This window comes from Pholis gunnellus (genome assembly GCF_910591455.1).
Source record: "Pholis gunnellus genome assembly, chromosome: 17".
NCBI classification, from domain to species: Eukaryota; Metazoa; Chordata; class Actinopteri; order Perciformes; family Pholidae; genus Pholis; species Pholis gunnellus.
In genome coordinates, this window is record NC_136544.1 from 9,702,008 (window position 1) to 9,719,556 (window position 17,549).

The 17,549-nt window shown below is 42.2% G+C and overlaps 1 protein-coding gene across 1 annotated transcript in view; it reads right to left on the reverse strand.

The window, feature by feature from the left end:
• Positions 1 to 9,528: 9,528 nt before the first annotated feature.
• spop (speckle type BTB/POZ protein) overlaps positions 9,529 to 17,549 on the reverse strand; it is a gene marked incomplete at its 3' end in the record, with an annotated part of 59,078 nt that continues 51,057 nt past the window's right edge. Inside the window, exons 7-10 of the mRNA XM_079177088.1 lie at positions 16,501 to 16,556; positions 14,308 to 14,430; positions 12,933 to 13,075; positions 9,529 to 9,673 (exon numbers count right to left, since the gene is read on the reverse strand). Coding sequence (XP_079033214.1) covers positions 9,529 to 9,673; positions 12,933 to 13,075; positions 14,308 to 14,430; positions 16,501 to 16,556 — 467 coding nt within the window. The remainder of the gene's footprint in view (positions 9,674 to 12,932; positions 13,076 to 14,307; positions 14,431 to 16,500; positions 16,557 to 17,549) is intronic.

A 17,549-nucleotide genomic window follows, 5' to 3' on the forward strand; every position in this document is an offset into this window, starting at 1 on the left:
AGCCAGAGGAGATCATTTGTGAGGGAAGTTTTTCTTGAAATATATTGTATTTACTCCTCCTCGCGGCTTCAACCACCCAGATAATTCAGTTCTCTCTGGTTGTCAAAAAGCCTTTTAGAAAATAAAGAAAATCTCTAATTTAAGAAGACGTCAACCCTGCAGGTTATCCGACAGCAGTGCTAAAATAAATGAAGACGTGACATCACAAAAAAACTCCAATTGTAGATATTTGTTATCACCAGTTGGAGTTGGACAAGTTATGCTACCAATAACCGTACCCCACACCAGAATTTAATGTGGGCAGAAGCCAGTGTAATCCTGCAGCATGTTGCAGGCTAACTAGACAAAGAAACCCATGCTTGTACAGTAGTTTGATGTGCAATCTCTCTCCAACTACACAAACATGCAGATATCAGTGAATCCTCAGTAACAAATGACAGAAACATCCCCTTCACAGCCTCCAGAAATGTTCACAGTAATTATACAGTTGCTGTTTGTACCTATCAAAGAGTTTGATGCAACAAACCGTCAGGCAGAAGAGGAGACAAGGAGAAGAGATGAAACAGGGGAAAGATTAAAAGTGTACGTCTGCTGTCTCTCTCAGCTTCCTTCTGGTAGCAGACACTCTTTACACAGATCGAGTGGAGTTTATCAGGTCTGCTGTGGGTGACTGATGATGTGGGTTTTCGGAAGCCAATACCAATTCATCCCAAAAGTTGCAAGCTTGCTTTCTTGTGAATTTTGTTCTTGGCAGGATGGAACATCATCTGGACGAACATTTAGACCCTGGGACACTGACAATGTTATTTTTTACACTTCTGTCTGTACTTTTGCAACAAATTCATGACACCCTGTATTACGTCACATCTGTGAGCGTGAAAGTCCTGCAAACAGGGACAATTTTATGTCATTATTTTAATATGGTTCTCATATTATAGAAAAAAGTCATGCTCATAAGTGCTTGAGTTGTCATCATCAAGCAGATCCTTCAAATAAGAGAGATTTTTTTTCCAATTGGTTGATAAAGTTGGCACTCAAACAATCAGAAGAGATGAGGCAAAGTTGATGATAATTCTGTGTGGGTTTTACCATGTGCTTACCTGAACTCTATACAGTCTGTTAAAGTGTTGGACAAATTGAACGTTTGACCTGATGATGGCAGATAAAAACTTGTAAAGACGTTTCACTCACCACCACATGGTGGCGCTAGAGGAAAAGTAAGGGGGTCACTATAGTCAGTAGGATTCATCCTCTGGGGAACATGAATGTGAAATGTAAATATTCCAAATTTATAACAGATTCCTTGGCAATCCATCTGATAGTTGTTGGGATATTTGTGGATCAAAGTGATGGACGACCAACCAACAGACAGGCTGACAATTCATCCTTTCAGCCATGCCGACGGCTTTGGTGTGGACACATTTGTGGATCCGTGAGACCATTCTTCTTGAGTTCCCTCAACGACAACCCCAATTTTTCTGATGGATTTTCCCGACTGCACTCAGGTTTGATAACAGCTTTCGAACTCACCAAATGCACTGGCCTCAGGCCGGGGGAAAAGCTCTCCAATTGTACTAAAACGCATTAAGACTCTCAACTAAATCTAAGTAACATCTAACATCTGAGGAGTTGGATCCAACTACAACACTGCAATCAGTTTAAAATAGAGAACCAGTACAGCAATAATCATTTAGAAGCATTAACAGTCCATACCGGTCTGTGTAGTATACTGCCACTGGTGTATGAGCATGAATGAAGATCTGTTCTCCTCCCTCTGGCCCTGAGGCAGACGAGGTAAAAGGCTAAATAAATAAGACATGGCTGTGGGGGTCGCCGAGCCGTGACCTTTCGGCCCATTTGCTTTGGGAGTACAGGAGTGCAGCCTCAGCTAGCTGCTCCCACAAACTCCGGAGGGTGAATTTTAATCAGCGCCGTGCCGATGGCCGAGGCAGTGCATCATGCTTAACGAGGCTAAGAGAGGGCTTTCATTTACCAATGCGCAGGTAACAAATGGACCACAGTGCACAGGAGACAACCCTCGTTTCCTCTCCTCCTGTGATGTCCTTCAGTGTATCTCTCCTCTTTCTCGCTCCTCATCCAGACCTCAGCCTGCCTCACAGAGTATCTCATTTATTAGGTTTGACCGGCCTTTTCACTTGTACTCTGTTGTTTTAACTCTTCAGAGATCCTTTTTGTCATCTCTTGTCAGCAGCAATTTCAGCTTCTGAATCTTCAAAACATTAATCATGACAAAGGCTCAGTCAATTGGCTATACAGCTGTTTTACATTCCAGTTTATTTAGGTACAACTGTCTAATCCAATTCTTGTCTTTCCATTCTTTAGATGGGTCTAATGATCAGAGACAATGGCATAAATCTGTGTGTTTGTACTTTGGTTCTTGGTCTGTCACTTTGGTCCAGGCTGAAATGATTGGACTATTGGATGGATTGTCGTGAAATGCTGTGCAGGCATTCATGGTTCTCCAGAGGATGAAGCCCATTGACTTTGGGGATCCCCTGACTTTTCACCGAGCGCCACCAGCAGGTAAGTAATAAACATTAGCAGTAGTCCAATACTTTGATTCATGACCAAATACCTGCAAAACTAATGACTTTATCATCAGCCTCAGCTGCACTTACGAAGGCGGTGGACATGATGGACATTAGAACTATTAAACATCTGCAAGTTAACATTGTCACCGATAGTATGTTAGCATGCCGACGTTGGCATTTAGCTCAAAGCACCGCTGTGTACATCCTCACACCGCCGCTAGCATGGCTCTGGACTCTAAGTCTTGTTTGTTGTTACTATGCTGTTTTGCCTATTACTGTATTTTACTATTCATTTGACTACTGTCCGTAAACCAAACTGTGCCTCAGGGACATTAAAGCTCTACTCTACTTTACTTGTACCTCCCTTACTCTCTCCTAATGCATGCTTGGATAGACTCAGGCCCCCATTTATTTTTCATTCATCTCTCCTTCCATTATATATCTTCGGCCCTATTTGGACAGGATTAATACTCCAGAGGGAGATGGGTAGTAAAATGTTTCCCCTGCGACTCTGTAAGTAAGGCAATAATTCCAGATGGAATTGCAGCCATTGCTTAAGCACAGGAAGTGGTTTTTTTTTTTTTTAGACGATACTTAATGTGACCCTGATCACCTGCCTGATTTTAGCTATTTCCCTTTTAAATGCATGCTTTCTGTTCGACCCCAATAAACAAATGAAGCTTTAGACAACAATATGAAACATGTCATTTATTGCTGAGTGTTTTTGTGGCCTTGGTGCTACCCTTCCATCTCTCCCTCTCTATCTTTTTTTCTTTCCCTCTGTTGTGATGAGTCTTGCCCTGATGAGTTCAACTCCATCACTCCTTGGCTCCACAGGTCTCATTATAGGCAGGCCAATAGGGAACATTCTAATAAACAGATGAAGATGACACTCATACAGCCTGTGCATGCACACGGACACACACAACCTTGAGGAAAAATTACACCAGGGACGAGGACGAAATAAAAAACCTTTCACTTGATTATTTCAGGCAAAAATAAATCACAGCCCTCAGACACACACACTCCAACCTCAGAGCAAGAAAAATAGGGAAACAACAACAACCGCCGTGAGAGCACAGGCAAACATGCGGTTATAGATAACAGCGATCCTTGCTGAGGAAAAAAATGGACACGGGCACAAACACATGCACATTCTGACACACACTCAAATAATGAAACACACGCACCTTCCTCTGTTGCACTGTGCACAATAAGTCTTGCTTCATTAAAGCCAAATCTCATCCACTATCAGTTTACAACCACAGAAGTCGTTTGAACCACCGGGGAAATACAATTCCATTCCGTTTCGGGGTTATCTTAATATATGAGCTTGTCTCCGCCACATTGGTCTACGGTTATGAGCCGAGCAAACACCCACAGCACCGCAATATTGCACCGGCACATTCACAGGACGAATTGGTGCACACAAAGCAATTAGCAGCTCATATATATTATATATATATATATATATATATATATATATATATATGTGCGTAATTGTGTCTGTGTGTGTGTCTGCGAGTATGATTCAACTCCCATGTCTGGTTCTCTAATTTCTAAGTCCGGTGTTATTAGCAAACAGTTGTGTTGTGGATTGCAGTTTGTTTGTTTGTGCACATCTCTTAATCCTTAAGACAACCCTCTCAGAATGGAGGATTCTCCTGAAATGGTGTGTATGGCATGAGTATGATGGCAAAACCTCCGCTGCTGCTGCTGCTGCTGCTGCTGCATCGTCGGGGTAAATAGTTTTATGAGATTTAACTTACTCGGACACAGAGGAGAAGGAGAAACAAGACAAAGTGAGCACAAAGAAGACAAATCTCTCAACGCTGTCAATGTCTGAGGTGCTCCGGCCATCCATCCTCCATCGCTCCTTCGTTCACCATGTCTGGCCCAATCCCACCTGTATGACACCCGATCACTCTTCATCCCTCTATCCATCCATTACCCCTGTCACTTCATCCTTCCATTTCTCTGCCCCAAGGCCTGAGCTCCCCTCGCCTGTCACAGATGATACCATCTGAGTGGATTACTCAGGGTATCATGGGGGATATACGGTCAAATATCTCCTCACAAAAGGTTATGATGCACTCTCATTAATGTGACGTGAGTCAGTGCCGGTGGCTCCACATGGTTGGGCACCGCTGTTTTAATGAAGCATAGTTTATTAAGGGTTTATAGGTCGCAACTAATGGCTTTATTCGTGTTAGCAAATCAGTTATGTGGATGTCTTAATAGAACATTAATACATCTAAAAAAAGAGTATTTCTTACTTTTAGTAACCTATTGATTAAAAATGAGAAAGTAGTTATTAAGATTGTCTCCCAGTTCAGTGATCTATCAAGTCTGGCCTTATAAATATGAGTAAGTTTATTAAATGGATTTTTGGTCCAGAAGATTTGGAGCTCTTTTCCAACAGATAAGACGTCAAACTGTCCATTGGACAAATTTAAGAACTTATGAAAAAACAAAACAGCCAAGAGTTGTCCTTATTAATGTCTCATTACTTTCCTTTTAATACAATAATAAACCATTATCAAAAAAAATACTTTTTAAATGCCTCATTAGTTGTTGTGGCACATTTAAACAGAGCAACAGGCAGCAGTGAAGATGCTCTGATAAACCCACTGTACACTACCTGCTCAGCACCAATCAGCAGACAGACAAAGTTAGCATTTAGCAGCTAAAGGGAGACCAAAGCAAAACTAACAGGAGAATATATAGGACTTTGCTAACAAATTCGCCATCACAACCTTCAAAAGTTATACTATGTCAATGTTGTCTTTACAGTTTGTTGTGCTGCCCCCAATCGGCCAAACAAATTGAATGAATGCAGGTTTAATAGATCCAGATGTCTTTTAGCCCTTTTCCAGTGAAAATTGTCCATTAATGTCTTCTTGAAGAATTTACAGGCTAGTTAAAAAGACAAAACAAATTACACTGGTTGATATACACCAACCCAATATAGTTTAGTTCTCCTTATTAACATTATTACTAATGATCTATAAAGTATTAAAACATTACCGACGCCCAAAAACTCTGTGTCGGAAATAGCGGTAAAGAGAAAGCTGATTTCTGTAACATCAGTAAACTGCACACAGCATGCTTATGTTTATCGAGTCCATAATGATTTATACTCGAAGATAGAAAAAGGGAGATCAAATGAAAATAGTCAAGACAAAACTAAATATCTGCTATAGTGCATTAGAAATACGATAATGATCATAGTGTTGAAGATGAGGTTTTGCCTTCATCTTGTTCCCTGAGGACATAAGAGAGGGAAATTACGACCATGTTTATATTCATAGAGGAGCTTGAGTTAGTAACACTTGGGTGGCATTGACTACAAATAGTTGAAATTTCAAGGCCCTGAACTCAACCCCCCCAAAAACGGACCCCCCCCCCCCACCCAACACTCTCCACTTGCCTCTCTCCTCACTGCTGACCTCCTCCTCCTCCTCCTCCTCCTCCTGCTGCTGGGCAGAGCAGTGATGGCAGGCTGACACAGACGCAGAGCTTGTCACAGGCTTTCACAGCACTGACCTTCCACGTCTCGCTCTCGTTCCTCCCATAAATGGAGGAGTGAATGATGGGGAGGCGAGGAGGAGGGGAGGGAGGGACAGATACATACAGCATGCATAACAACAGAGTACGCCTCCCCACACGCATCGCTCCATCTATCTCCCCCTGACGGTCTCATCTAAGGCCAATGGAAACACACACACACACACACACACACACACACACACACACTTCTTTACAAAGACACAGAAGGTTGGCTGCAAGCTGCTACACAAGCTGACTATCAAAGCTCGAGAAGAGGAAGAACAATTGATACCCTGAAGGTCACACTGGTGGGACAGACTCCAGTTAACAAAGGCTTCTCCTATCTCAGGGACATTCCCCAAAATGCACATTGTGCTGACATGCATGCCCACTCGTAGAGCGCCATATGTCTGCCATGTTCACACATTCCAATAGTCCGACACAGATACACACCTTGACCTTTACAAAGAAATTCTCAAACTCCATAACATTGTCTGGAAGGCTTATTTGAGGTGTGTGTATATATATCTATATATAGATATATATAGATATATATCTATATATATCTATATATATGTAGACTTTATGGCAGAGTTTGGTCAATTACAGCATTCTACAGTCTGTTATTTCTTATACTATATTATATTATAACAGACCGCTGCTATGAATGACAGAGCGTGGACGCAGTTCTGATGTCCACATACAGTAAGAGGACTTTTTTTCTTTTAAGCAGTAGCACTAAAATTACTTTTAATCACTAAATTAATATTTAAATCAATATTTTCTTTAGTAAGTAGCCGTGTAAAAGCTGCAGGACCCCAATGCGTTTGAACCTGTCTGGGTTGATTTCACAATGATGAGCGGCTTGTTTGCATTATCACTTATTCTATTCTTTACATTCTAAAGCTATATCAATATACATATTTATGTTGTCCAATTTAATAATTCCAAACAAATTATCTCGTATTTTTGCCTATATTTGCCATATTGTGACATATATCAATACCCAGGAATATGCTAAATATATTGTATTCGGAATTTCTGTCTTATCGTGACATAATGTGACAATATATTAGGGATAACTTTATTGCTCATCAAGATGGATAATTGTCTTTGGTCCATCTGGCAGTTCATAAAACACAAACATAAACAGCACATAACAACACAGTGTGGATGAAGTAAAAGAAAAAAGAAAAAGCTGAAAAAAAAGTCTTTATGAGAGAAACTGAGCAAGTGAGCTTGATTATAGAGTCGTATTACTGACTCTGTGTGTGTGTAGTTTGAGGTGATGTTTTGAGTAAGCAAATCACTGGTAATGTGAGGCATCCATCGATCATGGGTGCACTGAAGTACTCAAATATGCTCAGGCACTCGTGTCCGTTTACTCAACTGTAAAGTTAAAAATGCAACATTAAAGACCAGGAAAGCACAAATGCAACCTTTATTTTGAAATCCACAATCCCAGACAACCCTTGTATCAAAACGTTGTGGATATTGACGTAAAAAAACTAAACAATTTCTATATATTTCCTATCTGTACTTCTCAGAATATATATATACATATAAATATAAATGATGTAATTAAATCCTAATAATAGGTGGTCTAAATAAAGCTACAGACTACTGTGTGTATCACAAATGATGGCCTTCCCTCCGTTTGATGAGCCAATGCCAGGTATCCCAAAAGATCGCTGGCCAGGACTGTTTGATGAGGAGCGATTTGCAGAGCTCAGGGTTGAGCTTCTTTAAAGCCCACTGGGCATCGACATTGGTCAACAACTCAAATCCCTGTTAAGATACTGTCCAAGAGAAAGATCCAGCTCTCTCTGATGAACTGCTATCTAAGCGATGCCACGGAGACCAAGTCAAACAGGCCTGTGACGGCGAGTGAGAGCCGAGTCGACACACGAAAACAGCTGGATGTGAGCCCTTGTGATCACACGAGGTGAGCAGCATGTGCACCGGGGATTGAACTTTGATCACGACAGGATTAAGCTTGGAACTGAAATGTGTTACCCGCGCACACACACACACACACACAGACACACAGGTTTAAAGAGGCTGTGCATTAATGAGTCAGTAAACTGGTAGATGTGTCCAAACTGCATAATGAGAAATAATGAAGGTATCAAGGACGGAAAAGGCATGCCGGACAAAAAAATCGAAACATCCGTATTTTGTAGGTTCAGTCAAAGGGAATGTTCTGATGTAAAAGGTGAGTAAAAAAAAGTTCCGGTTTATTTGATATATCATTTTTAAAGCTGGGCAGATACTTCGTCTTCTACATTGTGTTGACTACCTGGCTGCTCTCACTGAATTAAATAATGGAGCCCGATTTGGTCCGGTGACAATTCCAATAAAGTTCATTCAAACATGACGTCTGCGTCTTCAAAAAGCAGAGAAAGGCAGTGTTTGTGCAATTCTACTATGAATGAAAAGGAGGGAGGGAAAAAAAGAAAGAAAGATATGGAGTCACAGATGGCTAGAAGAAGCAGACAATACGATCCGTGTGTTCTGCAGCAAAGTCAAGACTACAGGTTTAGCCACAACATGTAACTTCTCTTAAAAACACTCAAACAAGCACAGTGCAACAGTGCAGTTTATTACGGATATTTTGACAGCAGCCATGTGGGAGAAGGGACGGCTCAAACTGAAAGACACCCGACCGACATTTTTCTGACATGCCAGAAATCCAACCAATCGCTGATCTTTCAGGCAATTAATCTGGCATCAATGACCCCCTCAAACTGCACGTCAAATGACAGCCGATCCGGCAGGAATTCAGTCCGCTTCTAGAATAAGCTGAGGGCGATCGGCCCGCACAGTGTCTGCCCAGATTGAGGCACAGGTGGAATAGCGAACATTAAAACATGTTCAGTTTTGTTTTCTTCCATTCAGGCCGTGAATTGTAAAGCAATACACTTTGTACAAACGCTGTTTAAATCATCAACAATGGGAACAATAGTCTTTCACTTTCTGGTTGGTTGATCCTCTTCACTTTACAAGCACTCGAGACACTGCACAAGACAATATGCCACAGTATTGTATTTACAGGGACTCAGCATTGACTTTTCCTTCACAGGCAGAAGATCAATTCTTTACGTGACTGACTCGCAGATTATGGGTATAGCTTTCCAATATCGTGGACAAAGGATTTATAGAATACGCCAGGATTTGAGTTTACAATCCAAACATATCCAGGTTTAGATCCTAAGGAATTCACCTCACCCCCACCTACAGTGATGTGTAGTACCTCCTCTGTGGCCTGTAATGCTTTGGTCCAGCTGAGGAGCTCCTCCTAGCCTTATCTAGCCAAGTCCTGGGTGTCTTGGGCGTCTCTGGGTGCTGTCAGAGAGAGAGAGAGAGAGAGAGAGGAAGGAGCAATGGAGACGCAGCAGGGTTAGGACAGGAAGAGTGTCTCCGACCACTAGGACTGTTTGAGACGTTTTCTTGGGGGCCCGAGGAAGGGGCACTGAGCCGAGGCCAGGGAGTGATAGGCCTCTGCAACCAGGTGTGGATGTGAGGTCACCATGGCCTTCCAGCTCGGTGTCTCCATCACATCCGCTGCGTGACTGAGAGAAAGAGGGCAAAGAGAGGAGATACAAAGTAGAGGAAAGTCCAGAAAATGTTTAAGGAGAGAAACTCAAAGGACACGTGCACAAATAAACAAGTTTCTCAAGAGCTCGGGATTGTATGAGTCCATCTGTGTGGAGTGCAACTCCGAGACATTTAGGATTTGTCATACCAGCTGGCAGAGCTGTTATTTACTTTATATTTTTAAATATTTAACCCCGAAGGTTATTTTCAGAGAAATAACATCACACAAAATAAAAGGCAACGGTCATAAATATGCAGAAAGTCTGTTGAGTCAAATCATATCACATTCTTCACAGCACTGGTTGTAAACCTGTTTTGCGACCGTTTCTAACCAATGCAACCCCTCTTCACACATTACACACCAAAAGAAATTATGATCCCTTCACACACTGTTTTTTACAGGCTAGAGGAGTTAAAACTCTTCAGGATTTCACACCATTTAAAAAAAAAGAAATGGGTGAGAAAAAAAATCATTTTGTGACCCCTTGGGGAGCTCCGACTCCAAGTTGTGTACCATGCTTTAGAGTAAAAGTAGAATATATTCTTATTTTTATAATATCATATTTTATGATATACTTTTTTTATATCATATTTCTTTCTATTTTAGTAGGTGTACCTACATAAACTGTGGTATTTCAGTTTATTAGATGTTGACTAGAGTGGCCAGATTGGGGGTACTTGCACTTTATTGTTTCCATTTGAATCTAATTTAAATTACTTCTCCACTTCATTTTTTAGAGGGATTTTTTATAACTGCTTATACATTTTTGCTTAAAAAAAAATAAGAATCTAAATATAAATAGATAACACGTTTGTTCTCTTGGTTAAATTCACGTCAGACTGGGTCGGGACATCTGCAGTACACCTGTTAACCACACGAGGGAGCCTGAATGTTCGTATGTTCTGTTAATTGTAGCCTATACATTTTACACTGAATCTAATATGAAAGGCTAACGTACTTTCTGTTTGTTTTACTGTTGAGAAGACAACAACAATGAGATAGCCTGCCAACTCTGCCTAAATGCATTTATTACATGTTTTCAGTAACACATGCATTAAACTAGGATGTGAAATTGCAAACGTATATCTCTTGGAAAAGGCTGGTTAACCTATTCAAGGTAATATACGATGATGCAGAAATGGCAGTAAAAATAGGTCAGAAAAGTAATTTATGCACAAATCTGTTCTTCTACACGATTTATAGATGGTTTGTCATTTTTAAAAAGTCTGTCAGTTTGGGAAACACTGCTATATAGTAAATGAGGTGGGCTAGGAACAGACGGCACAGGGCTGATTATCGAGGAAGATGATTAACTAATTCCTCCTTTTTCTTTTTGGTTGCCAGTTAAAAAATGACTTTTCAAGACATTTTCAACTCTTCGGATTCCCTGTGGTTTTGGAACTCTAAAGCTCCAGCAATAATTAACAAGCCAGAAAGCGAAAACAACTTTAGGTCATTAACTGCCGATGAGTTTTACTGGTGGTCATCGTCAACCACAGATGTGTTTCCACCAGCGGACCCTGTGGCGGTCTTCCACCTCCTGACACCCGCTGCACCATCACGCACACCGCTGTGTGGCATTTAATGACATTTTTCTTGATTTGTTGTGTGTCTATAAGCAACAGCATGCGTGCGTGTTCACATGCGTGTGTGTCTTGGCATGGCTACTCTTGGCATTTCAGTGTGTGTGTGTGTGTGTGTGTGGGAGGGGGGGGGGGCATATGCTCTCCACACAGCAGCTCCAGACCTCCAGCCAACCTCTGACCCAAGCCTCTATGGAGGAGGTGAACCCCTGATTACAGTAATGGCCAGTGAGCTGAGGCAACAGGCCAGCGAAGGGCACGAAGAGAGCAGTCGCAGCGCAGGAGAGGAAGCAGGAGGGATGCACCGAGAGGGGAGAGAGTAAAGACAGCGGCGGCGACAACAAATAAATAGATAAAAAACAGGGAGGTGAGCGATAGTAATGAAAGTCTGCAGAGAGGGACAGGAGGAGACAGCGGGAGGGAGAGGAGCAGTGATGTGAAGGTAAATTAAAAAGAGGCCAAACCATGACCTCCAGACAGCGGTAATCATACTGGATCGCTATTATCAACAAAAAATACTTTCAGGAATTGAGTACTGTTTTTGCGCCTTAAAAAACCTTTTTATATGAATTTACTGCGACCTTAAGATTCATGTTGTAGATTCTTATCTCTGAACAAAGTGGATAAAGAGTGTCTGGGTGGCTTTACTCTCTGCTACCTCCCAGAGGAGGGTAAACAAATGAGACAGAGGTAGGATAAAGACAACTCCTATTGTCTCGACTAGATGACTGTAAGCTGCTTGGGAACACTGGTCTGGAAAGAGGTTGAGGTGCTGCTGGGGGGAGGATTATTGGTTCCTTCGTGTCGTCTGTTTTCTACATTCGTCCTCTAAATTGATTTTTGTTTCGTTGCTGTCCATTGTGTCCGCAGGAGGAGGGTTGATATCGCTTTGCTGGCCAGGAGTCCCCCGTGGCCAATTTTCCCTCCACCACAACAACACCGTGGCAAATTAAACTGTCATAACGCCCATAACTACAATTAATGACTGGGATTAGGGGCAGAGATCTGCATTACTGAACACCTTTAGGCATACATGAGCTCTTAAGCACAGAACAAGAGGGGAGAGAGGAGAGGGAAAGGGAAGGGAAAATGGGAGTGAATGGAGGGAGGGAGAGAGAAGGAGCCCATGCAGGAACAAGGCCAGGAGATGGAGTAAAGCTGTAAATAGAGGACAGAGGGATGAACAAAGGGATAGAAAATGTGTCTGGCTCAGAGATAGAGAACTCTGAAAAACAGAGGGACGGTGATGAATGTTTGTGGTGACTGAGAGAATGCTTTTTGTTTCAACTGGCAATTCAAACACAGAGTCAATCACCTCTCGGTTGACATCAATAGCAGTCATTGATGCTAATAGGCCCCATCTTACCTAAACAGGCTGCCTGCAACATGATTAACATCAGCAGCTGAGCTTTATTGCTAAATGGCTCAATATGATACGGAAGCAGAATGGTCCGATCTGGGGATTAAATTAAATTTCTTCAGGAGAAGAAAAAAAAAATTGCTCCCACGGAAAATTAATGACTTCCTTTGAGGAAAAGCTAAGTGTATAAGTGTGTGTGTGTGTGTGTGTGTGTGAACCAGAAACAAAAATAGTGAGTGTGGAAGTAGTTCTGGAGATCAATGCTCTCAGCGCGGAGGTGTGTAACTCACTAGTTGATGAAGTCCACGGCCTGCGTCTTGAGCTGGTCGGCGCAGTGCAGGTCGGCGAGGATGAGGATCTCTGCGGCGTTCTCCGCGCTCAGACTCGCGCACAGAGCGTCCTCGCACATCACCTTCAGCCTCTCCAGAGCATACTGCCAGTGACAGGGAGAGCGAAGAGAAACAGCAGGTAAACTAAATTACTTAAACAGCGCTGCCACAAACAACTGTTGTCGCACTGTGTAATGATACGGAAGTACGGAATTACTCCGCCGCGGCGCCAACAAGACTTAGATTGAATAAGAGAAAAATATGGCCAAGAGAAGGAAAAGTGACAGCTCCGGAGACTGAGGGGGAGTGGCGGTAGGAAAGGAGATCGCTTGAGAGGTAAAAAAATGATTTCCACTAATTATAAAATAGCTGGGAACAATAATCGTCTCTCATATTCATTCACACTTCCGAATGAGTCATGCTGGTTCAGCAGGGACTACGGGGGAATTTCATATTGAGCGTGGTTTTTATTAGCACTAATGATGTAAAGGAGTTCATTTAAAATGAACTTCCACTCAACTTATGCAAGGATGTTTAAGACCCGTCTCACAACTAGAAAGCAAAACAAAAGGGTTCTCTGCCACCAAACTCGAAATATTGGTGAAAGAGAACACAGTAATTAGGAACTGCAATGTCGCTCTCAAGCGTGAAGGCTGGAAGTGAGGTGAAGAAAATATCGATATTTCTCTCCTGAGATAAGCTGAAAACACTCAAATCAGCGGCTGGGTTAAAAAAAAAAAAAAGACCTCTGAACATAATTTGACAGTTTTTTCAAGTGTTCATTGTTTTTCGTTGAAAGGTGAACATATATACCCGTGTTGCCATACCAAGAGCCATGCACAGGTATAACAGTTTACTTCATAGTGTAGAATTGGATGCTTTAGACAGAACACATTGGAACAGACCTGTTGTGAGCCGATAAAAGGGGGACAAATAGAAATCATGCTTCACAATGTGCAGCTTGATACTATTAATAAAGCAAATGCAATAAGCTCTTAAAAACATTGGAATACAGCGAGAGCAAAACTGGAAGACATAAGTGGCTTCGCATGAATAGAGAGGAAGCCTTGGGTCTACAGAGTCAGAACAACAGGAACAAACTGACGAATAGGATTTATTATAAGTGTGTGTATCTGTACATCTCCCACATGTTTAGATTTTCCGACAACAGAATGTTTGAACGTGTGTGTGTGTGTGTTCAGGGCTTGAGGAGCACTTGGTTGTTATTTTAGGGAACATTATTATTTATGCTGGCTTGTGCATAAGTGTACATAGTAACAGGTGCATGCACATCCACACACACACACACACACACACACACACACACACACTGTACCTTGTCAGCTGCAGCCAGCAGGTCATCAGCCATCTTGTCCAGGTTGGGGGCCTTGCCTGTGTAGATGAAGCACATCATCTCTTTGAAGACATCTGGCTCCACGTCATTTATCTCCACACGGTTCTGAACGAGAGGCGAGGACAGGAGAGGAGTATACACACAGGGTTTAGCGGAATAAAAGGCGAAGAGAAGAAAAAGACAGATGCTTTGACAATCCTTCAAAACCACGAGCAGCAGCAGAGTGTTCTTTTTTTTTTTTTACTATCATTTCATGTGAATATCCCAAAAGGTACCTGAATTAAACTCACTCACCTCGTTTCGCACACACACAGGGACAGGCAGTCATGCAGTGATGCAAAACAAGTTCCAAGTGCCAAATCAGAAAGAAGAATAATAAACTTCTGGACGGCCTGACCAAGTTTCTACAAAACTAGATTCAAGTAGATTTCTTTCATTCTTTTCAGCCGGTTCCTAAAAATGTATCCTGAACATTCATTCCTCGACTGTGCCTGCAGCCAACAAAGCAGGCTTTATCACTTGCTGGCCCAGTGACGGTAAACCTGAATCTTTCCCTCCTCGCTGAGAGGCAGAACAAAGCGGTAAACCAATTATAACGGCGCTTTATCGTCACCACGGTGACCAGCGGCGTTTTAGCAGGGTCAGGCCGAGTGTACCGACAACTTAGCGTGTTTGTGTCAACTCCGACCCCTCAACAGCAACATAAACACACGCAGCCGGGTTGAGCACACAGCCCGCAGTGTGCTACGGTGCCCTTTTACAGATAACACACATGCAGCAAAAAAAAACAAATAACGTGAATCCTCTAGCTCGCGACATAATGCGTTATCCAATCTGCATGTACATATTGTTTCTCAGACTCTTACTTAGAGAACAACATTTCCCATCACAGCCTGAGCTCTCTTACTTCTACTGTTTGCAGGCAATCAGGCGATTAACGAGGAGGTTCGACATACAGAAGATGAAAACCTCGACTAATTTCATTCTGCAGATTTTCTTTTTGACAGCGAAGCGTGTTGATGAAATATAGAAGGCAACCACAATGGAAGTCACGAGAAAAAACAGCAGGGGGGCTTCCTTCAGTATTTCGAAGGCGAGCTTTCAACAGTAGCTCATAAACAGACGACGCTCCTGTAGTTACAGTGTCTGAAGCTCCCCTCTATGCACAGAGCAGTCCTCTATTAGAGTGTTTCTTTATGAGCTCATTTGTCTCTCCTATATAGAGTGCTGCAGAGGAGTGTTAACCCATCTATCTGTTTTCTCTGAATTGTATGGGGACGTGGCCCACCATCTCTCCCTCTTTCTGATGAAGACGCCCACTTAAACAGCAATTAAGATGCATTTCCTGGCTCTAAGCTTTATAATTTCCCCATTCGAGCCGCACAGGCATCAATATTCCGCTGACATGACGGCTAAATCACCAAGGTTCAATCTCACCACCTCCGACCAGATGAACACAACCAACTGTAGCACACGCACACGCACGCGCACAGATGCACAAATACAAACACAAAAAGGAAAATAAAAAATGCAAAGATATGTATATATTCTATTTAACACATCAATGATATCGGTTTGACTATATATATATATATACAAGAAAGCTTCATTAGTTAAAAAGAAAACATCTTAATGCTGCAGCACTTGACATTAAAGTTACGATATAGACAAAATACCTTGGGGTTGCTTTTACTTAAATTTAAGTTTGTAGATTTATATTCTGAAGTGTTAAGCTATTAAAGAAATGTGTAATATTGTACAGTATTCTGGTAGATTTTTTAACTCTTGAATATTGATATCGGTATCAGCCTCAGATATCCAGGGGCAGCTAAAGTGTTGAATCTGAAAATGTTTAACATTAGCCCCAAACAATACACCCACTGCCTAAATTCCATCCTGGAGATCCTTGAGTTGATGAAAGAACTGCCTGCAGAATCAATTCAAAGGCGCTACAATTACATACAAACACAACACATGGGGGCTTTAAAGACACCAGATAATAGAGATGCAGTCAACAAGACATGAAGGAACACGTGCAGACACACTGAGGTGTTTTGAGAAGTGAACACTTCCTGATGTAACAGAGAGAGAGAGAGAGAGAGAGAGAGATTAGAATTTAGACATCCGGCTCGCCGCTGAGGGAGCGGGAACGAGAGAGTCGAGTGCTCGACTCACCTTCTTACTCTCTTCCATCTCGTGCTCAAACATGGCACTGAACACCGGCGAGCGAGCTGAGACAGACAGAGAAACAAAAGACAGACAAAGAGAGAGAAAGAGAGAAAGAGAGAGAGAGAGAGAGAGAGAGAGAGAGAGAGAGAGAAGGAGGTAGGTTTGTTATTGTGTGTAATGTTGATGCATGGTGAGGTCTCTGATATGTGTTAACAGCCTGCCACAGGGCCAGAGGAGAGCGAGGGGGATGATTGACAGCAGTGACAGCAGGAGAAGCATCATGTGGAAAAAGTCGACTGCAGCTCCGCCCCGCTGACAGACTCATGACGACCTCTGAGTTGTGTTTAGCCACTTTAATGCTGATAGGCTGACTTGACTGGAGCTTGTTTGATGCATTATGGTTTAATTAAGTTCTGGCTTCCTGTTTTGATAACATGGTCGCCTGCTGCCACTCAACATAGACTATTTCGTGGTAGCATAGAGGACTGCTGAGGCTTATTTTGCTGGGAAAGAAATGAGTAGTAGATGTGTTTCAGTTGATTTTCACCCAGCTTTTGTGTCCCTGCAAATCCAAAATGTGTTCCGTCTCTTGTTGTAAGAGGACACTGTTCACCACTGTCTACAAATCCTCTTGAGGCAAGGACAGTTCAGACTTTGCCTCCATTTACAGAAAATGAAGAGTAAAGTGGAGACAAAAAGCAAAAGAGCCGCTGCCAAAGTCCCTCAAAGAAAAAGAAAAGCGTTATACAAAGTGTTTGCAATGCAAATAGTATATTTACAATCCAGATTTCATAAAAAAACATATTTAATCACATTTCGCCGCACTGAACAAAAATAAATGAACAGTTTGAATACCTAAACCTAGTGACCCACAATGCTTGACCTATTGATTAAAAAAAAGACACGTTTGTGACACGTCATTTATCACTAAACATGTGAGGTGACTTGCTGCACGGTGTCTTTTCTCTCTTACTACTCCAGACACGACCGCAGCAGGAGGAGCATGTTTAATCCTGCGGCCATGCTAACTGTCCGATTTAACCACAGCACTACGA